At 43.1% G+C, this 27,541-nt stretch overlaps 1 protein-coding gene across 1 annotated transcript; it reads right to left on the reverse strand.

The window, feature by feature from the left end:
* Positions 1-721: 721 nt before the first annotated feature.
* CUNH16orf70 (chromosome unknown C16orf70 homolog) lies at positions 722-27,480 on the reverse strand. Its single transcript, XM_026043106.1, has 16 exons — positions 27,383-27,480; positions 23,559-23,641; positions 20,502-20,585; positions 18,252-18,295; positions 17,887-17,966; positions 14,381-14,475; positions 12,062-12,159; positions 10,537-10,649; positions 8,369-8,502; positions 7,937-8,020; positions 7,261-7,343; positions 6,358-6,401; positions 5,028-5,071; positions 4,540-4,598; positions 3,046-3,118; positions 722-2,615 (listed from the first exon to the last, which is right to left on the reverse strand). Exons 1-16 carry the CDS (start codon positions 27,444-27,446, stop codon positions 2,526-2,528), a joined length of 1,272 nt encoding a protein of 423 aa, XP_025898891.1. The 5' UTR covers positions 27,447-27,480; the 3' UTR covers positions 722-2,525.
* Between the last annotated feature and the right edge of the window lie 61 nt (positions 27,481-27,541).

Below are 27,541 nucleotides of genomic sequence, written 5' to 3' on the forward strand. Positions count from 1 at the left end.
AGCTACACGGCCAYCACAGGAGAAACAGGAGTGGGAATGTCATTTCCTGTAGCCTGCATTAATCTCTAAGCTACTTTAGGGAAAGCTTTCCATGCTTTCCTGCTAAAGCACCTTGAGGTCCAAACACCAGGATGAGAAACGAGGCCTTGTACACTTACCACAGCAGCAATCTATCATCTCTCGTTACCCTGTTACCACTCAAGCTCTTTGAAGCTTGCTCAATTTTAACAAAATACCCCAAAGCTGAGCCAGTTATAACGACCATATTTTAAAATACAAGAAAGAAAACCCACRGAGTTATTTACCATACTTGTTAGACTCTCCTGTTTCAGGGCAAGTTTTTCTAGCACGCTTCAATGTCTGCTGTGGAACAGACTGCGAGTTAGGCTATTTCTTATACTGCTTCTTTGCAGGACATGCTATATTGCCTGTAAAAGGAGGAGAACTATTAAGGTACCTTGAATGTAACAACTGAAAGATGGTAAAACAAAAAGGACTAATTGGTAAGGAAAAGAAAAAAAAAGGCAAGAACATCCAGGATTTTCTTTTTTTTTTTTAACAAAAGCACCCAGCAACTGTATTTAACACAAAAACAGTAACTGAGAGTCTCATTTTATTTTTCTTTCAGTGTACATGCTCATTATTATTCCATCCAATTTACAGAAGGGGTATGTAAAATGAAATTAAAATTAGAGAGGAAACAAAGGGGAGATTGAGGCATAGAATTTTCTTAGCAAGCAATGATCACAGGAGACAGCACAGATTGAACAGGGATTCAACAGGAGTGACACCTAGGGATAAAGGCAAACAATAACTTTTTCCTTATTCATTAGATTCTCAATGGGGCTTTTTTTTTTTTTTTTTTGTCCGTTTGTTTTAGCAAAACAGTTTAGAATATCACAGTATACAGGAAGACTAAATGGCAAAGAAAGTCTCACGCACACCACATTTATCCCTGCTACTGGTCCAGGATCCAAAACTGCAGTAACACTCTATTTCCTATCTCTCATTCGTCGATAAACTATACAGGATTACGCTGTACATGGAGTTAAAATTACAAAAATGTCGTATTTACAAAATCTGTACACACATAGTAAAACTCACAAAATTGTCATCTATGTATCACAAGTTGCTACACCAAAATATTAAAAATGGGATAAAATTATACATTTCTCTTGTCCATTTTTAAAAAGGGTTCAATATTTCAAAGACAGACCACCTATTYCCCCCAAATAAGACTGGTAAGAGAACTACAAACCCAAAGTATCCTCCTGGGATAAAATGTCACGAGCAGCATCTCCCAACTAGAAAGAAGCCTATATCTTGGTTGCTGGGGTGGGGTGTGCAGTTAGCATTTATGTACAGAAATGGTGAAACTACAGTAAGGATGTCTTTGGCTAAACCTTTGGCATTAAATTAAAATCATACATCAAAAGTTACAGAAAAGGTTTTCTCGGTGATAGAGGAGCTTGGGAATTTCCTTCCGACACGCTGTTATATACAGCTTTTCTTTCTCCAAAGAAACAGGATAGGAATCAAGGATTTTGCAACGGATGCAAATGAGGCAACATTATTTCTCATTCCAATTTTTCTGTAGTATGAAAAATTGTAATCAAACCTCTTCACTAAAACTATAATTCAGTCATAGAAATACCCTCTTCCAGAACGGTTTTGTTTTTTGGAAGCTGCATATGAAAAAAATTAGTAAACCAGTCATGGCAGAGAAAAAAAAAATGTTTCAGCACATCAAGTAATTATTAGTGCAGGAAGGTGGATTAATTTGATCCACTGTATAAATAAGCTTTATGCGCAGCGTACATTAAATAACCACCACACCCCACTCACACCCAGTACACAGATGCTCCTCAGTGAAGATCAACGTTTATCAAGTAATTAAAGTGTATGTAGTGCAAATGTTACAACCAAGTATTATGCACATGCTACTTGCTTGGTTTTAAAGTTACACGAAGATGTGGTGCCTGAAATCATGGACATATATACATCCTTGTCACACTTGGTACAATGTCCTAAGCCACAGAAATACCGAGGTGTTTATATCTATATATACACACACACGTTTTTTTCTTAAAATGTGACCACCACATCGATACAGTAACACAAACAGACTAAAATCAATACCTGCTTCCAGATGCTCCAAGGCTCAGAAAGTTTGTGCTTCTATCTCTCGCAGTCCTTAACGTGCCCCTCTTCCACGTTCCCCTTCTGCCATCCGAGAAGGGCCGACAGTCTCTCCGCGTCTGTGCTGCATAGGATGAGGGCAACTGAGAGGAATAAACGAGGGCACAGGCACCTAAGCTGCTTTCCTCCATCAAAAGTTCCATGCCCCATGATGAAGGGTTGAGAAAAACCACCCCTCCGCACCGCTCCGGGGTGGAGAGGCTTATTTAAAATTAAAAAAAAAAATAATAAATCATAACGTGCTTTCCATATTATAAGTGGCAGCAAATCAAGGCACGCTGTACTAATTCTGTAGCATTTCGAGTAGCTGACTTTGCAGGGGATGCTCACTGGGGAAGGTCCGCCGTTCTCAGCTGGCTGCTGGGCCTCGTGGGGCCGTACAGGGTGACAGAGGCTATGTGGTTATTCTGCATCACCTGCAAAAGGGCGGCAGGGGAGACGGGGAATTAGAAGAACCGTGCACCAAAAAGGAGCTCAGAAAACAGCAAAAAAATAGGGAATATTCATCTGCCTGAACGGCGATATCGTGACAACAAACAAAGCAGCAAGCAGAAAGGTCCTGGCTAGTTCCTACACCTGGTCTTAGGTGTAAGAGCTCGCGCATGCATCTCCCACTAGTGCAAGTCCCAGGGGACACCCTGGAAGCGCCAGCTTTAACATGCAAACGTCCAGCCCTGGAGAAGAGGCTGGAGAGCTGCCCATTTCTGTCAGCAATCCCTGGGAACAGAGCCACTCTGGTGTGCTGGCTGTTGTTGGAAGGGGAAATAAGGAGCCAGGGCAAAGCGGGAAGCGCTAATGCCGCCTCATCTCCTCTTGCTCAACAAATCTGAAACTTCTTCTCCTAACCTCAAAGATCATTCGTTGCAGTCCAAAGCAAAAGGTTGATCCAAATGGGTTAGTGTTGTTCGGAGAAGACGACCTTAATGGAGAAGAAGGGGAAAAAAAACAGTAGGTGAAAATCAGAAGCTTCTCTAGGAAAGAACAAGCACTYGTTAATACAACATCTTTTTTGTGATAAAAGCCTCTGATCAAAAGGCAGTAAGCCTACATTATCCAGCACCTGTGCCCGGCTCCAAATTAATCATCAGGCACCTTTTTAATGTCACAGAGCAGCTCTTAATACTCAGGCAGAAGTCAGTTACTGATGATCTCTACAGGAAAACTCCCTGGACTTGGATAGGGAAAAGACAAGGAAAAAAAAAAAAAACACCCCAAACATCCAAAATTTTRACAGATATACAGAAAGAGGGAAGGATTAGGTAAATTATGGCAAGCTATTTTTGTGTAAAATCTTCTCCCACTTTTTCCAAACAAGTATTTGAGATATTCATGGATCATGCCTGATTTTTTTCTTAATTGTAGAGCTTAGTATCACAGGATTGACCCAAAGTCTCCATGAAGCCAAAAGGAAGAGACTCCTGGTGAGTATAACAGATTTTAGATTATGGCATAAAAAAAGCTTAAAAAGTATGTATCCTTTTTTGGCTTTTAACTGTGCAATTTCTGAAACTGTTCAGTGAAACAGATGCTGGTTGAACTTTCTTCTGCTACACAGATGTAAACCAGAAGGGTGCTCCACATCATTGTTTCACTCCAGCTTGATGTGGCTTCTGCTCTCGAGCTCAAAGCCAGCAATGCAAGCAGGAAACACAAGAAACGACGATTCCACACAAGTCAAACTCAAAACTGTAGTGAAAGTCTGACAAAAAACCCATTACTTGGTAGCTATTTCCGAAATTTCTGCAGTCTTTTCTCAGAACCCATGACTTAAACTAGTTCTGAGACAAAATTACTGTAAATTGCTTCAAATGAGGCAAGGATCATAAAATAGTAATTCTGCAAATGGGTGGCACCTATTTTACCCAACAGGCAGCTCACTRCCTGAACAAATGGAGCAAATTTAAGCACACTATTTTATCTTCAACTAGAGACAAATGTGTTTATGTTCATAAAAGCAAAACTGCAGATTTCTTTAGAGACAACTGTATTTATTAGACATTGCCTTGTCTGATACTGTGTTGTTGAAACAGGTATTATTATATTGTAATAATCTACACTACTTGTTACAGATAAATGGAGATACTCGTTTATATGCTGCTTAGCTCTCTGGATTTTACAGCTCAAGGAATTTTTGAAATATTTGCATTCTGCATGTCAGCCTTCATATCATCATAGAGCAGCGATCTTGTCYCATTAATGGCCAGAAAGCCTCAAACTTTAACAGCAAACAGACCATGTAAATGTTAATAGTACCTAGTACAAAAGTACCCTTATTCTCCCTAAACTCATCCTCTCTTATCCAATCAGGCCCTGCCAAGCAAAACAAAAATAAATCTTTACCTGTGTAGTACCACTGGCTTCTCTACAGGGTGTCCCAGAAGATCTTGAATACTGTCCCACTGTAAATACATCAAGGACTTTCTGTTAAAATGAGCTACAGGAAATCTTTTTATCTAGGAAGAGAGTCAGGTACATTTTTGTTTGTGGCATGAGTATTATGGGAAGTAYTTGTGACTGCAGCCATGCTCAGTAACAGAACTTATCAGGGCTAGGAAATTCTATCCAAGTTTAATTGTCTTTCTTTTTTTTGGTCTCGGAATTGCTTTGAGTCAGGACAAAATAAATATAAACTCTGAGATCCTATGGGAAAAAATGCATTGGAAGTCTTGCGTTATTTTCAGGGATACCTCAAAAATTGGAAACCACAGCAAAGTATCCCATTACACACCTTTAGAGAGGGAACTGCTACCCCTTCACAACAGCCTTTGCTCGATTTAGCAGGAAAGTTCAGTATCAACGTATTGCTAGTCAGTCCTGCAAAGACTTACCTTGCTGTATGTTGTACATGTTTCAGTCTGTGAATCAGCACTATCTATGAAATAAAGAAAAAATAAAAAACAAAAAGAAGCATCTGTAATTTGTGCTCGAACAGAAAGTTTCCTATATAATCCCTTATTTGGGAGGTGCAGATAAAGGGAGACATACAAACCTCAGATTAGTTTACATACAAATTTACTGACATTTACTAGCAAAAAAAAAAATTGCCAACAGCATCAAACATCAGCTGACAACTGAACATCAGCTGACTTGATTAAAYACACCAGCCTATTTACAGCAACTTCTTATCCTAGATATTGGAATGCTTAAGTTGTAATCTTACATCTAAGAATATCAGGGAAAAAGAAACTACCTATCTCTGTGTTAAGCTTCCTAGAAGGGACTTCAATTGAGGGGACACTACATGAGCTTCTCATCTAGTCCAGACCCTTGGTTATGTTTGGAAAGGAAGCTGGTGAGGCCGACAGCTCGAGACTCAGGGCTGAAATCAGAATGGGGGAAAAACTGAGAGTTTGGAAATAAGTTACCTTGTGGGAAAAGAAAACCAACCCCTCTGCTAAATAACAACAAGCCGCAGATGGAGACAACATCAGATTTGTGCTTAGAGTCTTCAGAATGAATTGCTTGTTGGCAGTTCCCAGTATTGTTTTATAGATACTTTGGGAACTTCAGCATATTGAAGGCATCTTCTCTGAAGCAGTGGGAACAAAGCTAGACACTAAAGAGGCCAAACGTAGCATATGGTCTTTAATTTGACTGAAAGCTCCTGTCTATTTTCCTCCCACTTAACAAACACTGTCTTTGTAGGGGGAAAGAGCTCAGAGTTTGTGCAGCCTAGTGCTGATCACCAGTTTATTGCCTGCAAGTAAATTACAGAGAGGAATAAATAGAATTGCATCGTGCACTGCCACCAGAAGGAAGAAGATGGACTCTTCCCAGGTTTGGTAACATTAATTTTCAACCTGTTACAAATCCTAAACATCAGCTGGAGAATGTAAAGGTCAATGAAAAGGAATCAGATGCATCCATGCACGGTGCTACCTGAGGTGAATAAAAATTACGAGGAATGAAAGCATTTGAACTACTGCACAATAGCCTTAGGGGAAGGGATTTAAAAAGCAAGTGGACCTTGATGCTTATTCCTCTAGCTGAACTATAAATCTGTTTTCATGTGAGCATGTACTGAGATGATGCACATGCACAGAGATGATGCACATGCACATGTGCATCTAAACACGTGGTGAACCACAGCCCCTGCATAAGGAGAGGCTGGAGCAGCACCCAGCACTGGGATGGCAGTACCACGGAAGAATCACTCACCTCGCTTAATGATTAGTGGAATCTTGAATTCGCAGCGATGGTAGCTAGAAAGTGCAAATCATAAAGCAATTAGAAGAGCCAACATGAACTACATGGTGCAAACTCACAACTCTTAACACCCGGTTTAATGAAAAGCCACATGAATRACAACATGAAAATGAAAAGTTTCGGTGCTAATGGATTAGGGAGAAAGATTCTCATGTTTTATTTTCGACACCARAAAAGAGGCAGCAGCCTGGAAATGTTGCAACACCATTTTCTAAAGGGTACAAAAGGTCCTCGGTTCAAATTACTCTGCTGGTACATTGAGTGAATGGATCAAAGTTCAGGTTAGAAACAATAGTATAGATTTCTTTCTTATTCTCTGATACTAATCCCAACTGCCTGAAAGYGTTCTCTTTATTTAGACATTCAACCACTTTTCCCTTACATAACTCACATTCCTCTATAAAGAGTTTACATTTAATAAGTATTAAAAACATTTTGCTCAGAAGCATGGAAGGGCAAACTATGCCACCAACTTAAATAATGTCAGGGAAAAAAAATCTGCAGCCACCTACCAGCAAATGGAGACAATTGTTAATGCCAAGTTCGTTTAAGCAAAATTCAAAAATTGAAGATTATACCTGGACCAACAAGTACYTTATTCATTTATTGCTTCAAGACATATTTGACAATATAAAGGTATCTAAAAGCAAAAAGCAAACAAGATAAAAAAGTGCTAATAATGACTCCTGAAACCTCCACGGCTAGCAGATGCACTAAAGACCCTTGGGAAAAAACACTGGAACTATATATAGGAAACAAAATTTCCTTCTTACATGTTTTAAAAAATATACATATATACACATACATATATATACACACACGTATTTTTAAACAGATCAATTTTTTTAGACTCACATGTTAAAGTTGTAATGACCAGGATAATTTGTATGCAGGACAAATTTCTTAACCTTGTGAGTGTTTGCATCAAAGAGAATATCCTGTTAAAAGATAAAAATACAGACAAATGGGAAAAATGGGAGAGGAAAGTGGCTTTCCCCAGGCTGACCCCAGCTTAGTTATAATAGCACATACATGYAGCAATACATAATAGCATATGAACATAGCAATACCCATCCAACGGGAACTGGATGGAACTGGATGGAAAAGCAATATTTAAGACTTATTTGTAAATTCAAATAAATTCAGTTCTTTCAGCATGCAACCACAGCTGTGCTGCTTTATTTGCTTATGTTGGCTGTTCTTCTAAGGAGGGCTTGTCTTTCTGCTTATGGATTTCAGAAATGAAAGCTTCTACGCATCAGGCATGGTAGATGGAGAAAACCCAGCAGAATGCCAAAACATGGACATAAAAGAGTCCCCCATCCACTGGTGGAGATGATAAAATGTAGKAACATTTTACTGTGATGGAAGTCACAAGTGCTAAAGAAAACATGCTTCTCCTGTTCAGAGATTCCTGAGGCCACAGGACTTGCACTGCTCCTCATCTCCACAGTTTTTGGCATCCTGAAAGGATTGCTGTGYAGCCAAATCAAAGCTCGGAGCACATTTGCTTATGGAGCTGCCCACTCACCACTCCAAGCGTGAAGTAATTGAAGAAGTAGTCATTGCACTTCGATGGGACCTGCTTATGGGGAGAGGGCGAATGGATTTTCATCTGCAAGAAACACACGGTTTTCAGGCATGTTTCACAATCCTTACTAATATTAAGCCACGAACAGAAGTACTACTACAGTCACGGTCTCATTTCTTACTACAGCTCGTGTTTAAACATGCAAGATGCTGTGCTTCCCGACAAGGCCACTAGCTGCTTGCAGAAGCATAAAACACACCAGATTTTTTCTTTTAATTTAGTTATCTGGAGTAAAAAGTTTACTCATATAGCATCACATAAAAACATTAGGAAAGGATTGAAACATTTGAAGTTTATATGAAATAGGATTTTTAAAATTAAGAGTTGCTGTGGCTTGGAAGCAAAGTCCCACGCTTGAATGGAGCTCCCTACCTTATCTTCAGACTTGTAGAAGACTTTGTGCGGAGATCCCAGAGTGCTCAGCACATCCTGGCACGAATCACCAAAGTAGACACAGCGCTCGAATACCCGCATCTTGGCATCGGCTAAAACGCCCAGGCCACAACCTGAAAAACAGACAGCTTCACATTCATATTTTGCTCCTCAGGACATTTATCAGCAAACCAGCTGCAGAAGTTTAACGTTTCTCTATATATCATAAAAGAAAAAGCTACATTCAAAGGCTGCTGAAATAAATTTAACTCCTTACTTTTGCAACAGTTCAAAATAATCAATATTTCTCATCAAAGCATTGCATTTACTAATTATGGGACGGACCCCTATCTTAGCCCTCAGCTTTAGCAATGTTATCTTCATTTCTATGCCTTTCAAAAAATGTGACTTGATTTCCTAGTCAGCCTCAACCCAAGCAGCCTCTTATTAGCATTAAGTACCAGGAATGACTCCTATCCTTAAAGGGCTTAACTTTGGGAGTTAGAGATGTATTTCCAAAGCTATAAAGTGACATGCAGCCTAAGAAAGCTACCTGCAGATTTAAAAAAAAAAAAAAATTGAATAAAATTGAATTCTTCATACATATTTATCGTATGAGAAAACTCACGTTCTCCTTTGAAGATTCCTATAGCTCATTAAATCAACAGTACTTTCATACGTAACCCATGCTTGGGAGCAGTGAATCTTACTGAAGGGCCATTACTTGGATGAATAGCTGACATACACTACTAGATGTTGAGGAACAAAAAAGATCTTGTGTTCTGTGACCCAATTTGCTCTTTGGGATGTGGTATCTCATTTTCTAGAATGCAGGCACACAGATGCATGCTACTGCAAAACAAAGGCTGTGCTCTGAGGACGCATTTGGCTTTTCTCACTACACATTATTCATGCGGTTATTTCCCAAATGAAATAAATCAGAAAAAAAAAACCCATTAAGTCACTCTTGATGTTTTTAAGCAAGAATTACTCAAATGAATAGACTTGCAGAGAAACTAAGGCTAGAACAAGTGTATAATATGTTCTGCAAAGGGGCTTCTGCAAACTTTAGCCTGGCAGGAACCTCACATGTCAAGATTGCCTTCTTGCACATTTTTATCTGAAAGATAACATAATATTTTCATAATTCTTTGAATTACCAACATTTCATGAAAACTGAAGATATTCATGTTAATCAAGGGCGACACTCTACCTTAGAGGTGCCCATGTTTTGCAAAATCATCTATATTACTCTGATGTTATAGCTAAACACCTTCCCTAGTACACGAGGGTAAATGTTCCCTGTCCTAAGCAGCTCTCCATTATCTTCCTCTGAAAAATATAGAAGCAAAGTAACTTAACACACCTGCTGCACTTTTGTTCATCATTTCTTATTCTTCATCAACCATTTTTGTACTTTCCCCTCTTTCAACTTTTGCATCCTGGGAGTGTACTCAACACAGATAGGGCTAATAATCAGAACAGACTGCTAATGAAGGTTATTAAAGAAAAATCTGTTTTTTTAATTAAGAATATTATCAATTCTTGAGCTACTGTCATTGAGCAAGTGGTTTTGCAGGCAATTTAGCTTCCTCTAATGTCTCAGGCCTGCCTGTCTCCGAAAGGATGAAGACAAGTTATTTATCAATCTGTATCACTCACAGCATGGTCTCCGACAGCAAATAAACACTGGATTGAGTTTAAAAAGTGAAATCTAACGTTATAGCATTTGTATCTCTTGATGGTATTACATTGTTAAAGTCTTCTAGAATTCATCTCCAAAATATTGGCATAATACATGGCACTAGAATCTGAAAAAACGCATGTGGACCCACTTCTGTTATTTCAATTCCTAACTTTTTTCCTGTGATGTACTCGTATCTGCTTTGCTCTATATATACACATCTAAAAGCCAATTTACTGCTGTCTTCAAGCTCTGTGAACTTGGAGCTATAAAAAACCAACCACACAGGCTACAAGCCCCAGGGACTTCTCCAGGCCTAGGGAAACGCAGCAACAAACTCATCTTCACGAGTGTGATGGCTCAAAACAAGGCACATAAAACACTGAACCCCGCTGTYACAGCATTGTAAACAGCCTCTGCCTACGTTAGACAAGTTCGTCCCTGTGTCTGAGGTGGAAACCTGCTGGATATTCCTCGCCAATACCTGCAGTGAGAAGGCGAAGCCGTAAACCTGAGGGTCCAGTTCCATCGCGCAGCACGTCGACGTTCTCGGCATACACATTGCCCAGAAAACAGCTGGGGGGCATCAGGGGAGCCCTAAAACCAAGCAGACAAAGCAAAAATAAAGAATAAAAAGGGCATTGGGTTAATTTCCAAAGAATGAGGAACGGACCAACGTTATCTCAAATAACCCACAAATGCAGCTCGTAGTCTCCAAGCAGTTCTGCAGCTTTACCACAGTTCTCCTTTTTACTTGAATTACAATAATATTTGACATTAATTATAGCAAGTATTAAGAAAGATATTTTCAATGAAAAGCTGCTTCTTCGCGTGCCAGCTTTTCCTTTGAAAATCACGTTTTCTGCTCATGTGAATTTCTCCTCTAAACAAATGACTTGGGCTAAGAAGGAGGTTTTGAGCTCACACGCTGCTGTCCCCACGCGACACCCGTCGGTGCCTTCACAAGAGCCCACAATGTCACACAGGGCCACAAACAGCATTTCTGAAGCGCACTTATTTCTAATTAGGAGATGAGGCCTGGATAAACAAGGCTCTTAGTCATAATTTCTCTCTCCCTCCTGAGAAAATTAACATACCAGTGCATTACTGCACCTGGCATTGAATTGTCATCTCCATATAATCTACTACACCTCACCAGTTGTGATATTTCTAAGCTAAAAGGAAGGTTTTAGAGATTCTTTTCTTTGTAAGAAAAGAATAAGAAACTCTTTTCTTTGTAAGAAAAGAGTAAGAAACCCTAGAAACAATGTTTTTAGAAACAGCAGCACCATCTGAGCAATTATTACCATATTAACAATATTCAAATACAGCTAATCCATTAGTACCAARGCACAATGATTTATTTTTCTCAGCATAATAAGGTCAGCCAGGAAATACACGGGCTATACAGTAGAAGTGCAAATGGCTCAAGACTGGAAACACATATTTTATTATTTTTGTAGGGCAAAAGAGTTAAAGACCTTCAGCAAGAGCCTGCTTTGGTATTCAAAGTGCCAATACACTGCAAAATGACTGATTTCCTACCACAAAGAGTTTGAACAGTCTAGACATAGATCATTACTGTACAATAAAAATAGCTCAACTCTGTCTCTAACTCGATTCTACTACATTCCCTCCTTTATGAATTTATTTTCAGCTCAAATGAGCTGGTCTCCTGCAGCTGAGCTAGGCCCAAGTTACCACAACATAAACCCAAATCCTATTTGATTATAAAGTCCGAAGATAATGGCTACAGAAATCTTAAAGAGATTAGCCTCTAAAAGCATTCTGTGCTACCAAATTTGTAAAATATTTCAAATGAACTAGAAAAAAAAGCTTAYTTGTAAACACAGACAGCATTCGAAAATGCAATGAAAAATAAATGAAAATAAATGAAGCATAAATCAAAATAAATGAAAAATAAAGGAAAATAAACGAAATATAAAGGAAAAATAAAGAAAAAAAAWAAGTGTTRTCAATAGGTAAACCCCAGGAGCAGCTGTACGTACTTGGTATCCTGCAGGCTGTTCCCGTTGTAGATGTACATGCGTTTCACAGTCGCACCGTGGGGGATTTGCAGAGAAGCCAGACCGTGGGCAAAGTTYGGCTGTGGGGACAAAACCAGTCTGGCTGCATCACCCACCAGACACAATTCACATCAAAATATCACAAGAAATAAATAAATTGCTTGCCCATAGAGGTAAGTTTGTAGCCACAGGCCCAGGGGCTGGCGGGAGGCTTCTGGAAGGGGTTCAATTCGCATTACACTCTTGGATTCCTGAACTGGAGTGAAATTCTCCCTCTGCTTCTCCACCAAAAGATGGCACTAGTCTGTCAACTAGAGGAGCGTGCACTAAGAAGTCGAGTTCCCTTGGGTTGATCTCTGGAAACCAGCRATGTCAAAGCTTACTAGATGTAAAAGTGTGGCACTGAGAAAGAGGCCTCCTCACAGGTGGAGCTTCCCCTTCTCTGCTGCCTCCATTTCGGCCTCTCTCAACTTCTGCTGCTTTGGGAAAAGCCAATTCTCCTCAGCACTTCCCGTTTTCTTACACATGTTGCTTTGATGGTGATTTTACGTGTTTTGCATGGAATAAAAGGAGTACTGAAGAAGCCAAATTCCTCCTTGCAGTGTGGTAAGAGCCTCCTCCCCTCAGCTCTGAAGGAGACAGGACCTTTCTTCAACACCATTAACACTATCTACATTAACACGACGTACATCTACATTAACACCAACTCTGCTACTAKCTCTGGACAGAAAAGGAACCAACTTTGTCACAAGTTTTTTCACATTCTTGTCACCTGCAGTTATCAACTAGATCAAAATCCAAGAGCTTTCTTCAGCATTTTTTCTTCTGCATTTACACAACAGAGATGAGACTGTCGTGCTAATTAATTACACTTTTATGTCACTTTTATGTCACATCTTCAAATTACCCTTCAGTCCTGACCTCTCCTAACTGTCCTCTCTGCAAGGCTCTGCAAATCACCCCTTTCTCTGTGGGCTGTTTTGCAYGATGCTACTTTCTAAACAGTTCAATTTCTCTCTCTTTAAAACGTGGCAGGGAATTTTGCTTTTTACTGTGGAAAAACTTCTCCGACTTCACAAAATGACTTGATGGAAGACTTCCAGGAGGCAGATCAAATATCTACGCTATTCTGACAGCTATAAAGAAACCAATTAGCTCTGAGAAACATGGCCCGTCCCTCCCTAGGCATGCTTCTAATAAGCTTTTTGTAATTACCTCTAATTGTTTTCTTAGTTAATGGAAGCAGGTACCAAAACAAGATACACCATTCCACAACTGCTAAAATGGGCTCTAGTAATTGTAATTTAACAGCTTTTCAATTGCTCGGTGTAACAACTGCTTTTGTTAGCAGCTCAGGCATTTGYGAATAAATCTTTGAGGCTCTTGTACAAAATGCATCTGCTCCCTGCTGGGTATTGGGGTTTTTTTTTTGGTTTATCATGAGGTTCCATCTTACCTTGTGACATTTCTGATTTTGACTCACTTTCGTTACTGCTAAATAGGAGTTTTTTTCCTGCATACTTCCCTCTTCTCCCACATGCCAAAATGCAACTTTTAAAGCTATGGCATAAAAACAATGTTGGTCAATTGCTCCCAGGTCTAGCTCTTCATATGCTTCTCTTACCATTAATACTGCATGCATAAGTGTGGATAATACAGGAGAGAAGTGTTTCCATCCTCACACAAAAGAGGTTATACATCCATTTTCATTAGGACAAGGGGAAGTCACACAAGACCTGACCTTGCTTTCACTGCAGTTTCCCAGTGTGCAAGAATATGTTCAGTTATTCAGTAACTCATCCAAACATTTAGTGAAATGCAAACAGCTATTACAAATAAAGCTCATTTTACTGGGCTTTCCAAAAACACTCATACTGAAAGACACTTAACAGGAAAACGTCTTTCATGAAATCTGTCCTAATTTAGTTGTGTAATCACTTTGATGAGATCCAAAAATAACCGATAGAACAGTCTCCTACTAGAATGTTTCATATTTATGCATTTGCATAAGGAGAGCTCAGATTTTTAGAGGACTCCTTTCAACAACAAAGTTGCTGGCCCCAGTTCACAATGCAAACAAAATCTATAAGCATTTGCAGTCTGCTAAAACCCCCCCAAAAAAAAACCCTAAATTTTGAGCTTTGCAAGGCTTATATAACACAAACGAGCGAACAACCGAGGATTTAAATTCCTTCCAAATTACTGGTTTCTCTTGCTTGCAGGCCAGACATGTTGTAGGTGATATTTTGCAAGTATCACCAAGGCAGAAAGACCATCTATTAACTAGGAATGATTCCTGACCTCGTACTTTGGAGTTTCGGTCCACGAGTCCAGCTGAAAGGAAAACGACAGTCCTCGGAAATTGAGGTGAAAAAGTTGTTCAGCTGAGTTGTACACTGAAAGGGAAGGGAAAGGAAAAACAAAGTCACTGAAAGCGAAGAGAAAGGAATAACAAAGTTCTGCTCATTCTTCTGTTCATTCACTGCTACACTATTTGACTAGCTGCTTTGCTGAGCAATATGGCACAAAAAAGGAAGGTCTCATACACAGATCCTAGGTCTTTTTAATGATTAAAAACACTCCTGATGCTCCCAAATTCCGACCTGTCCCTGGGAGCTGCCGAGCAGGACATCCTGCTCCCAGATGAGGCCTGTTCATTTGCAAACAGATGAGGCAAAAAAAAGTCAGACAAGAGACACTGCTTTCTCCCACTTYACCAAAAGAAACCTGTTCTTCCTTTCTTTTAACTGTAAAGGTTTATATTTAAGAATAAGTAACACCTTATCTTTTACAYCCAGAAAATGCATTTTGTTGTTCCTTACAAAATGCCTCGTAAGTGCCCAGAACCATCACAAGAAATATGGATGATTTCCTAGTAGAGTAAATGGGAAAAAGGAAAATAAATAATCAAATRAAACTAATTCCTGCTTCCAAAATGCTAGCACCTTCACAGGTGAAGCCCATCTGCTTTTCACTTGCTCAAGTGCAAGCTTTGAGAAAGGCAAAGGATTTCTAAATGTGCAGCAGGGCATTTTCCTTGCTCGTCACTCGGAGGAGACAGTGTGGGGAGAGGGAAACGTTTTGATSGGCAGGAAAATTACACAAACCTCTCATGTGATAAACTGTGATGCATCTTTTCCGAGGCCCACAGCCAGCTGGAGACGTGTTTTTCCCCTAGTCACGCCAAGTGGGATATCTGATGATACAAATCGCATCGCCCTCATCCCCCAAAATGTTTGTTGATGTTTAAGCTTGAAGGGGCAAGGACTGTTTTCCTCCCTAGGAAGCCCTCTCCCTTATCCCCCCGGGCTGGACGTCAACAGCACCCACGTGGGCAAACACGATCCAGCTGTGACATCCTTCTGATTTACTGCCCAGGCCCATCAGGGTCTCTGCTCAACGGGGGTGACAGAAGCAGAAAGGCTGTGGCCTGGCGGCTACAACCCCAGCAAAAAAGACAGCTACAATTGAGAAGAACAAGCCAAGGCTGTTGAAAACACCTTCTCCCATCATTTCATTTCAAACTTCACACTACTAGGTTGTCTTTTCCATCGTAAGTAACCGGTGATGTTTTTCTCTCCTATGGAGCAACCTCAATCCAGTTCCCCAGCCCTTCTCCACGCTGAGCTGCACTTAGGCAACCGGCCACGTTTATGGGAATCCAGCACAGGATGTGATTTCAACAGAACCACTGGCAGGAGCCAGCGCTTCCCAGCATGAGCTCAGCTCCAGACTCAGGGAAGGGAGAGGGAAAAGTGGGAGGAAACGTTGGCTTTGATGAAGCTACTGACCTCAAGAGCAACCCGGCTTCAATCATGGGGTTCAGTTCTACCACAGAGACGCTGCGATGGTTCAAACTGATGTTAGCTGGAAAGCACTGAAGCTGGCTGCAAATTTTCTGATGACTCTTCTGTTTAAAACCACCCATTTGGCAAAAACAGAACTTGCTCAGTGAAGGCCAGTCGCAAAGCTCAACTGCCCCTAACCTTCTGAAGGGTTTTGAAACTTGGGTTTTGCCCTGTTACGGGAAGGATCTGCTATAATCACCTTGGGTTGGAGTGAAAGAGCACATCTTGCTTGGAAACTCTAGGAGGTAGAATGCTCCGAGAAGGAAAAACAAGACACACACACCCAAAAATAACAAATATTTTTGAAATTGTGCTGCTTGGTTGGTTTTTGTGGGGGAAGAAGGAAAAGATGAGCAGATTTGGGAGACCAGTAGTGTGCAGGAGAGAAATGGTCCAGTCCCATTTTCTTTCATAAAACCTGACCTTTGGAATTTTTGTCACATTAGAGACGAAAACGGTTTCTCACCCCACGTTCCTCTCCTCTCCGATATCAAATTTCAGTGGGACACGGATGCTCAAACTGTTTTTCACTTTTGTTGTTTTAGAAAACAGAGAAAACAGTTACCAAAACCTTGCACTGAATGACACAGTGGAAACCCAATTTACAGTCATGAGACTGCTTCGTACAAAGCATTTATTTAGGCCAACTCGGTCATCAGTGGAAGACACTGAATTTCAGYGAGGAAACTGAACGAACACAGAACAAGTTAAAACCTGTTTGGGATACAGGGCCACTTTTATCCTGCCTACATTCTGCTAGAGCCTTCGGATCATCCATCTAGGAGGAAAGCTTAAGATCATGATGAAGCAAAACTTAAGAAGGCTAATTCTGGCCCTTGGAGAACTATAGCTTGCAGTCTTCCAATCTCCACTCATCTCCATCTGATGTTCAACTACCAGAGCAGGCTTTTATGCCATATTACTTTGGCCACATGACCCTCCACGGTTAATAAATCCTGTTCTGTGATGTGCAAGAGATTGCCTGCAGAGAGCAGGCCCAGGGACGGATATGCCACTGCCATCAATCACACAGAAGGCTACTATTTAGGATCAGCCTGACCATTATAAATGAACCAAATTAAGACAAAAATAGAAAAAAAAAGATGCTCTAAAAAGGYTATCTTGCTACCTGGTTTATATGGAGTGAACCTTCCTTCTTGCTATGTCAGTTTTCTGGCTCCATTCCTTGAAAGTTCCCAAGCAATTAAGTGATAAACACCCTCTTCTTGAAATTTCATCACCTACCCAAACTCTGAAATAAACTGTTAGGGAGCTTAAAGGCTGTATCTTTCCCATTTTGGAAGTGCTAAACAGCCAAGGAAGCCCCTGCAAGGTCAGAGTGGGCTCAACCTGGTTAAAAAGCCCATTCCAGTGSTGGGTGTGCAGTATCTCAGCTGGCTCCACACCTGCCCAGTGCTCCCAGTAACAGAAAGGAGGCTCGGGAAGATGCAAGCCAGTTCCACACATGCTCCTGCTAGCTGCTGTCCTGGTGGTGCTGTCATCATGTTCTCCATGCCTGGAGTCACAGCAGCCAGCCCTGGCTGGCTCGGCGTGCAGCTCAGCTCACGTAGCTCTAGGTTCAGGGTTAACGTAGCCCCCACGGGCACTCGAGGGCAGACTGCGCATGAGAACGTGCAGAAACAGCAGCAGCAACAACAAAGCTCAGGGTTTTCTGGGCACTGGCAGTTCAAAACAGATCATTAATGGTACGTGAGCATAGCACGCTGAGGGGCAATGACCGTGTGCCTCACTGTTTCACATAAACACCATTCAATTTACAATGCATTTTATAAAGAAACCTACCTATAAGGTTGTGACCGTTTTGGAACACAACTTCAAAGCATCTCACAACACACACAAGTCCCCACACCTTTTTTCTACRGAGATATAGAGGAAATAGTTTTCTCTAGGGAAAACTATCAGGCTAAGTAAGTGTAATCCAGAACAATTCTGGCTTACCTCCTGGATGTGTTGCTCCAAATGACTGATCAATTTGTTCTATGGTTGGAGCGATTGCCTGAGAGTTAAAATGGACACCACTGAAAAAGAAAATGAGCTTAGCTTAGTGTACTGAATAGATGCTGCATGTGCTTACAAATGGCAACACTGCACTAAAATTAGAAAATTTCCAAGCCAGAAGAGGAAGAATAAACTGATAATCTAACCAAGCGCCATGCACAAGAAAGGCACCTCCATCTGTTTTTTTTCTGACTGTTAAATTGTTTTCTTAAGAAGAAAAAAAATGAATTCAGGATTAAAAAAAAGAAAAAGAACCATCACAGACACTAATGAGACACAGATCACAAGAGGCCTTAATTACTTACCAATATTTTAACTTCACCTTAGTCAAGTCATAAACTTCAATCACCTGAAACACAGGAAATAGAAACATGACCACATTTCAAGCATTAGTGAATCATACCAAGAGGCAAACATCTGTCCACAGACAAAATTAGCTGGTGCTGCTCGAGGCTCTTCCCCGAGGTAGTCTGTTAGACAAAACACATACTGATGGAGATGAAACTCTGAAGAGTGACTCAGTAGCTGCACACCTAAAGCAAGAGGTGCAGAAGAACCAAGGCTTCAGTACAGCAATTCCAAGTCTTTGTGTCTATCAGCAGCACTATTATGCAGAAATTCATCTTTCCACTAACACMTCAGCACCTTGATTTCTACTAGGATGACTCTTAAGCAAGTACAAAAGCAAGTAAGAGCAAGYTAGCTAATTAGGGGAGTCTCTAATAAAAACCAACCGCTGTCCACTGCTTGGATTGCTCTCTTTGCACTGTAAACAGCCTTTATGGGGAAGTAAGTCCTTGTGCTGACTGCACTTTAAACACTCCAACTCCTTCCAAAGAGGATGGACGTAGTAGTAAGCAGTAATACTGTAGTAATACTGTAGTTCAACACTASATAAAAAGACATCTAGTCATATCTGTAAGCAGATGATTGGAAGAGAAGCCCACAGGGAACCAAAGCAAGTCTTAATTTCTAATTCTGATGTTCAATAAATATTTTTTACACATTACTGACTATTTCAGGGAGCTCTCCTCACTATATTTGTCATTACATATGAATCCTTGGTGCCGGAGGCGCTGCTATAAACTTGCAACTGAGACCTGGTTCACGTGATTTTGATGCAACTCTGCAACTGGATCCTGAGGCCAGACTGGGGAACCACCCAGATTATTTTGAGGAACCACCATAGTCAAACCCAAGGCTTTTTCCACTCTGCCTAGGTGTTCCTACACCCACAGGAAAAGGAAACCACAAAGAAGACATCATAACAGCTGGAAAGGAAAGGAAAAGAGCTTTTCCTTGCTTTGGATCCTTCTCCAACACATCCTTGACAGACTTAAAAAGCACTCGCTCTAACTGGAGAGCAAGGCAGGACTCCCCAGGGAGCCTGCTGCCAATGTGGCTTTAAAGCCTAAAAATACCACCAGCTAAAAGGAAGACTTGTTTCTGGGAGAKGCCTGGTAAATGCCCTTACATAAAAATACTTGCAATGTTCAAACCGCCGTATAAAAATTAACATTTAATGGCACGCTGTTGACTCATAAAAAGTTAGAGGAGTTTTCTGAAGCACTTCTGGTTTGCTAAGAAAGCCCACACACTTCAGGATACAAGCAGTGAGTACAGCACAAAACAAGCAACAACTTAACAGCCTGGCAAAGCCAACAAAGAAGGGCAAGCAAATATTTCTTCTTCATAAACATACTTTAAATTATGCCTTTTAGGAAATAAAACAGTTATCCCAACTCATTATCCTTTTTAGAAATTCAAATGCACTTTGATACATCTGGTTTTCCTGTACTGCTCAGCTGCTGAAGAAAAGGCCACATTTAGGGAAAGCCAGGCATGATCTTGCTCATTTTCCCCTCTTTTAAGTTAACCRTGCACGTCCTATCTCCCCCACAGGGCCACCAAAAAGTGTTTCAGAAAACAAAGAAAAATCATCCTGCATAAAGCGCTGGCTTTGCTGCAACTACTAGAGACTCAGGTCTCCTGTGCTGGAGAACACCAGGCTAAAGCACGTGGTTGTGGTGGAAAGGGACTGGAAAACAGAAAGAAAGCAACAAAAGCTGTTAACTAAGAATAGTTCATTGCGTAAACGCAGTCCCACGTGAGAGATGCAGCCAACAAGCTCCAATTTGCCACGAGCCCTCTTCCCACAACTCAGACTGAACATCTATTCATGTCAACATTTCTTTTTACTAACCACAAAGGAGCAAGGGGGGGGGAAAAAGCACAATTTAGCAAAATTTAAAATAGACAAAAGGCCTCATAACAATCACAAAAGACAAATGCARTGAAGAAATACTGCAGCGGCCTGGAACACTGTGATGGGATTTGTTGTTTTAACTGTAGAAGTTACGGTGAGTTGAGGACTAAGTGCAGGGGAGCAAGCAAGTGGGAAGGCTAAGGTACATTCAGCAGCAAAGCTACCAAAATAAACAAAAGGCAGTTGGTTTAAATGAATTAAAAACTGTATAATAATTACAGTGTATTAGGTAACAACATACACGTATTCTACATACATACATGTATTCTATGCAAGGAGGGTCATTTACCTTAAGTCTCTGATTGAAAGCATCAAACAGCAGTTTGATTCCATCCTGAGTCAGGTTAAGGATGAGGTCATGGCTAAGAGGTGACTGTAAAATAATAATAAAAAAGCTGTTAGGCTTTTAATTCCAAGGCTTCTTTGTTAAGGTAAGTATCACTGTGCAAACATTTATTTGGGAAAAGCAAAACTGCCTCAGAAAACAATTGTTTTTACTATGAATAAGCACACCAAAAATACATGTGGCCAAAGCTCCCCACCCCGGCAGGTTTCTTATGGAAAAGAGGTGCCCCTGTAAGATCTGCAGGCTGCAAGATCCTGGTGTTACTTGAATGGGGAAAAAAGACATGGGATAAAACACTTCACCTTGAGCATCCTGCAGAGCCATTACGTAGGGACAGGSTGGTGCATTCCTGGCACACAAGAGTCAGGGCCTGTCTCAAAGCCTCTCATCAGCGCCTGCCTGTTCTTGACAAAAGGATGACAAGAGGGCACTCCACACACAAAAGGGTGTCCCAGTGCCTTTCAGGGCTACCAATGAAGGCTTCTAAGTGTTAGGCTGTGAATTCAGGTTTCCTTAGTTACTGAGAATCAGCACAGCTAAGGCCTTGATTCCCAGAGAGCTGGGGCCAAGGTATGTGCACAGGCTTCGTGCCACCCCCTTCCCCTGCCGCCCTGTTCCATGGGGTCCCTCTGGAGCACAGCTGCTCCCTAAGCTCTGCCCTCCACGGCTGCYTCCCCAGAGGAGGAAAGAGCTGAATTAGAGGCAGGCAACACCACACATGGCCCAGGACTGCGCCGAGCCCTTCTGGGGCAAAAAGCAGCCAGAACGGGACAGCTGGGGCCCAGTCCGGCCTCCGCTGCAGGCAGCCACGTTACAGGGGCCGTTTAGGAATTAAGCATGAGCTATCTTAAAAACTRCTACTCCCTGCCTTGCTCCACTGGAAGGCCTGTTTTCACAGCCAAAATTTTCATTTCCACCCTAAATTTACTTGCTGACAATTGCACTCCTTGCTCTCGTGTCCMCACTGTCGTCTAGCCCCAATAGGCACCCTCGGTGCCTGCTCACGTGCGACTCCCAAACCACCAGCTATTTAATAAGTGGATCCTACACCTCCCACCCAAAGCCCTGGAGCTGGTTTTGCCTGAGCAATCTCCCCATTTTCCACTCCCCTTTATTGCTCCAGCAGCTCTTCCTGGTTCAGTTCGAGCTCATCTTCCTCCAACAGCGGTGCCCAGACTTGCAGGCTCTGTGCTAAGGGAAACCTCCACGGCACCTTGCACAGCAGCAAGTTATTGCGAGGCTAATRAGAGCACAACAAGCACCTCTGAGGGGCTGGAAAAGCAGCAAAACCCAAGGAAAAGACTGGCCATGATTACAGCAAGGGCTCCTATTCTAAACTGGCAGAGTTTACASCAGAAGAGGGGGTTCAAGGGCACACGTGAAGCTCAGGTGACTGCTGATGAATAAAACAGAACTCCAGGTACAAGAGGAAGATGCCAGGGAGCCCTTGGAGAGTCACTCCTGAGGGAAGAARTCCTTGTTTGCAGTTACAGAACTGCTCTGCACAAAGCTGCAGGAAAACACACTCACGCCGTGGCAATCCTACTGCTACAATCCCAGAGGCACAGATTTAGCCAAGGATAGAAATGCCAATTCAATCCCTCATTTAAACTGACCAAAAAATAGAGGAGTTAAAGCACAGGAGCTGGTTTGTTAAGGGTTTGTTAGCACAGTTTAGGCATCTCATTTATGGCAAGGGAAGAAGATCTGCGGGCAAATCTAACTGCATGTCACTATCATACACACACGTTCGAAAGGAATTGCTTGCTGTGGCATTTCCAGAATCAGAGACTTGAGATGCAACAGCTTGAAATGACTTCTGATCACTTAAACACATTCTTTTAGAATCCAAAGAGGAAAGACATGCAGGGCTGTTTGAGTCTAGTTCAGGTGTAAAAAACTCGAGACAGACAAAGTTTGTTTAATGGTTGGAATCTTCTAAACACTGCACCAGCAGCAGTGTAACTACAGCAGCAGAGAAAACAAGGGGTGCATTCACTGCCAAACTGATAGTCCAACTTATTAAATTCAAGGAGCTACTTTTTCATTTTGCAAAGTAAATATTCAGTCAGCATGAAAACCATAAATCTACATAATTAAGAAAGTATGCAACATTTAATTAGATGAAATATGTAGCTGGCAGCAAACCTCAGCGTTGAGCTTGTTGCTGGTCATTTGCTACTCTCTGCAACCAGACAAGACCTCTGTCTGTATTTTGATGTTGAATTTAACTGACAGACTTTGCCTTTTTCCTTGATGCAACAATCTCTAATCTACAAATCCCACCACGAGCATTTAACAAAATTCATACTGGGAGAGTCACAGGTCTCTTTTGTCCCCTCTCCTCTTCTGCTTTCTTCACACTTAAGGTGGATATATAATACATTTTGTTTGATCTAGCAGAAAGGTTACATTTCTGGTCCCGTTTTTGATGGAACTCAAACATAYTGGCAACTTCTGTGCAGCTACACAAAGGTGCTGTTTTAATCATGAAGTTCATTAAAACATCCTGCTGATTTAAAATACTGCAACTACTTTTGCAGACAGAGCTGCAGACCCAGACAGGAGGCGTGGAAGGATTTCCAGTGGGTTCATCACCACTGAATCAAACACGAAAGCAGAGAGGAACCAGTGATTCAGTACCTCAAAAACAGTGCAACGTCTGACAACGATSGTGTAAAGGAGATGAGAATTAAATCCTCCAGCTAGCTGCAGGACATTTCCTTTCTTAAAGGAAAAAAGAAAACACCACAGCACAATATATATAAACTGATACCAGTTAAATAACTGTGCTGTGTTGAGGATTACTCTTATAGGCCATGTGAAAGTGCTGTAAAACCCACATCTTCCATGGGGTGGCAATTATCGTGTCACTCACCTTCAAGCACCCCCAGAATTTGTCCAGTCCATCAGCATGACACAGCACCGAGATCCCCCAGGACCTGGTGACAATCGGACACCACGGAGCTCAGCAACTTGCCCGGACCACTGGCTACTCACCTGCTCACTGTACAGGACCTGGACGTTTTTGATAATGCGACAGTGTTTCTGCAGAATTGCTACGGCCTGCGCCAACGGCATCCCTGCAAATAAAAACAGTCACGTTGCTCCAGCTCACGGGAATATTTCTGACAGAGAGGTTACAGATGTGGCAACAAGAGCCCGCATCCGCATACAGGGAATTGCGACACAAAGGGATGCGATGGCCAGAAGCCTCCTTGACTCATGTGAGCAGCACAAACCTGTTTCCTGGAACAAAAACACCATTGTTTACCCACCCACCGCCTTGCTAGGCACAGGTATGAGAGAAAATAATCACTAGAAATGACATTAAATTGCGAAGTCTGGGTAGGAAGAGCACAGATCTTTCTGCAGTCTATACAGAGGATTTTCTGCTTTGGGGGCAAGGCCAAAAATGCAGCAATTTAGAAAAGAGCCTGTAGCAAAAGCCACTCRAGCTGATGAGCAAGCTCATACACATTCAATAGGCACCTGGGTCACCTGCATAGCRTACGCTGAGGTCAAGACTATTCATCTGAGTCACTGAACACAGTAAATAAATAAATTAAAAAAAAAAACACGACATACATAAAAATGAAGCAATGATGCTGCTTAGACTCAACAGACTGAATTACTCGCTCATGTAGCACAGCTGCATCAAGGAGGGGTGAATTTTATACTCTCAGTTTACACTGTTTCTTCAACATATATGCATGGGTTTTCCAAGAGCAACTGAACACGATCTTCGACAAAGAAGAACAAGTTAAGATACACATATTACACAACCTGGTTTAACTGAAATAACCCATTATTACTCTCCACCTTCTAACACAACTTAGAAGGATATTATGTTAACCATATGTTATCTTCACTCCTGTACCATCTTGAGTATGGTGTAAACCAGTTGACAGAAYGAACAGCACCAGTCACTGCACCCCTTTTCACACTGCTAAAACCTCTGTTGACTTTCCAAATGAAACGGRATCAGGTTCCTGCATTCACATTTGGCACTTATAAAGTGAGATCATGAGCTCACAATTTCAAAATTTTGTTTCCATATGAATTTCCRCAAGCCAATTTAACGTCTCCCATTTTATTCACATTCCTTTCCCTTTCCTATTTCTAGTTTTSAGACATTAAATAAACTGCCCTTGTTAGGAAGATTTACTTTGGAACCTAAATTTTTATTTAATGGTAGTTCAGCTGTCCAAAGCTTTGATTACATGTTCCTTAAACACAGACTGAACATCATGTTCCAAAGCACCTTTTAGAAACCACCTGCAGGACCAAGCCCCCCCATTTTAAACTTATATAGATAGATAGATATAGATATACATACACACACATGTATATACATACACACACACACACACACACACACATACATACACCTCTGGCTTTGGGGATTTAATGTGAAAAACAACTTTGGGGAGTGGAAATTACCAAGCACAGGATGACAAAATAAGTATTCTTGCTGGATTTGTAATAACACTAACACAATTAAAGCGCACAGAGCCACCCAGCAAGGCAGCCCTGTTTCCCATTATCCAGGAAACAGCAGCTGCCTCGCAGCCTCCAAGCGCGTTCCGAGCAGACAGGGATTMGGTTTTAGATGATATTTTCAAAATGGAACAGAAACATTAAATAACGGTGCGAGGTTAAGAGCAAAGAAGCTCCTGTGAAATGCTGCATATCGCATAACCTAGTAAAAAGTATGATTGGGAAGGAAAAAAAAAAGGCAAAAGTTACTTGAAACATAAAATCCACAGTATTTTTTAATAGTTAGGTGCCCAAGATGCCTTCTCAAAGCCACCTGGAGATCCGCAGGGGTAGGAACATTAACTACAGCAAACAGCAAGCAGCTTTGGGTTGAGCAAACCGAGGGCAGGAGCTCATGCAAGCCAGGGCAGTGGCCACGGCAGGCGGTGTCTAGAGCAAAGCGCATGGGGCTCCGACTCCCAGACAGGACACGCACAGGGACCAGCTCTGCTCAGCTTTCCCTCCATGAGAATCCRGCAGATTTTAGTACCTGCCTGCTTAGCTAAGCTAGAAATAGGGATGCAAGCTCTCCAAAACGAATTCCAAGACCTAAAACACAGGTGGAAGAGCCAATGCCCTCCATTCACCTCCACCAGCGGATGGACAAAGCAGCAGTGCAGAAACCAGGCGATTTTCCTCCACCCTTCTCACGTGCAACCTGCAAGCACCAGCTTCTCCTCCACGGCCACAAAGGGCCCTCCGTCTCCCTGACCTCCTGGGGGGACCGGGAAGGGGGAACACGGTTTCCAAGCGAATGCACAGTCGGCCAAACTGAACAACTGCAGATAAACCCTAAGGAGCTTGGCTGTAGCTCCCTGCTATCACTGACACCCCCTTCTCCAGATGCTGGGGGGACACTCGATACTCGGCTGGCAGGTCGCACGTCCAACCCCACGTCTTCAGGTTTTACCTCTCTGACTGCGTGTCTTGAAGGGGAAGGGCGAAAAACGAAAAGAAAAAGAATACAGTGTGAGAGGTCTCGCAATGCATTAAATAGAAAAGGAGCAAAACTTTGTAGGAAAGTGGAAAAAGCAAGAGGAATGTAAATGTGTCTTGGGAACCGTAACTGCGTCTCTTAACAACACAGCCACAGGCAGCGCAGAATGAGTTTTTAATTGTTCTCCCTCTTTAAAACTGCAGGATTAGAGCTGTCCGAAAACGGCAACACAGGTGTCTGAACACAAAGCTCGGCCTGGGTTAAATTTTCTATGCTCTGCTCACAGAGCGCGAGTCAAAGCTGGAGCCAGAAACAGAACCCAGAAACTCACGTATAAAATTTCTCTGGCATTTCCCCGCCGCCCGCTCCACGGCGGCGGCTCCGGGGCTCCCGGAGTGGCCGCCCGGGCCGGGCTGCAGCACCGGAGGGCTCCGCCGGCTCCGCAAGCAGGTCAGGCTAATTATACCCGGGCCGCGTCACGTGGCGGCTCTGTTTACGCCGGGACTTGCCGCCCGGCTTCCTCGTGCACATCCCCGCGGAGGCGCGCGGGGCGGAATGCGAGGCGGGAGGCTGCACTGACGAGGCTCTTAGGATGAAAAACCATCTCGTGGTTTTTATAAGAGCAGAGGAGGGTGCTACATGTTTATCACCGGGGGAAGGCATGGGGCTCTGGGCAATAGTAAAGGCTCCCGGGAGGTCAGGCGGAGTTGGGGGTGCACCAGCACGGGGAGAGCTCCGGGATTTTGGCGGGTGGTGGCTGGGGTGCTACAACTAGCCCCCCTAGGCCCTTCCAGCGCTGCCCTTACGGCCGGGTGCAGGCGGCCACCGGGCGGCTTTCACGGGGAGCCCGGTCCCGGGCGCGTTTCCCGCCGTGGGCACCAGCAGGAGCAGGGCGCCGGGGCCACCCSGTCCAGCGTCTCCCAGGCGGAGCGGCGGCCACGGGGAGGGCTGCGACCACCGGTGCCGGGAGCTGGAGGGGCCGTGCGGGCGCAGGGGCTTCCCAAAGGCCGGAGGAGCAGCGGCGGGGGGAGGCGCCGCCATCCAAAGCCCAGCTCCCTGTTCCCGAGCCTCGGGCCGGGCAGCAGCCGGATCCGCACCTGGAACGAGTCCGGCTTCCTCCTCCCTGCACAGCGGGATGCACGGGGAGAGGGGAGCGCCTTCCAGCGGGATCCAAAGCGGGGAGCCCGAGGGGGCGATGGCGGCACCGGCACCACGGGGCAGCGGGGCCACGGGCGGGAGCGCTCGGGGCAGGAGGACGAGAGCCGCCACGGCGCCGGGAGGAGCCAGGAGCGGCGGGAAGGGGAGCGCGGGGGGCGGCGGCGGGGCCCCCCCGGCCCGCGGCACTCACCGAGCGTGAACTCCCATTGCTCGTTGCCCAGCGAGCGCTCGGGCACCACCTCCAGGTCGAGCATCGGCGCGGCGGGGCCTGCGGGGCGGCGCGGGGGCGGTCACGGCCTGCGACCCCCCCGCGCTGAGTCACCCCCCGCCCGCCCCGTGTCCCCTCCCG

This window comes from Nothoprocta perdicaria, unplaced genomic scaffold, assembly GCF_003342845.1.
Source record: "Nothoprocta perdicaria isolate Ctin4 unplaced genomic scaffold, notPer1 scaffold_321, whole genome shotgun sequence".
Lineage (NCBI taxonomy): Eukaryota > Metazoa > Chordata > Aves > Tinamiformes > Tinamidae > Nothoprocta > Nothoprocta perdicaria.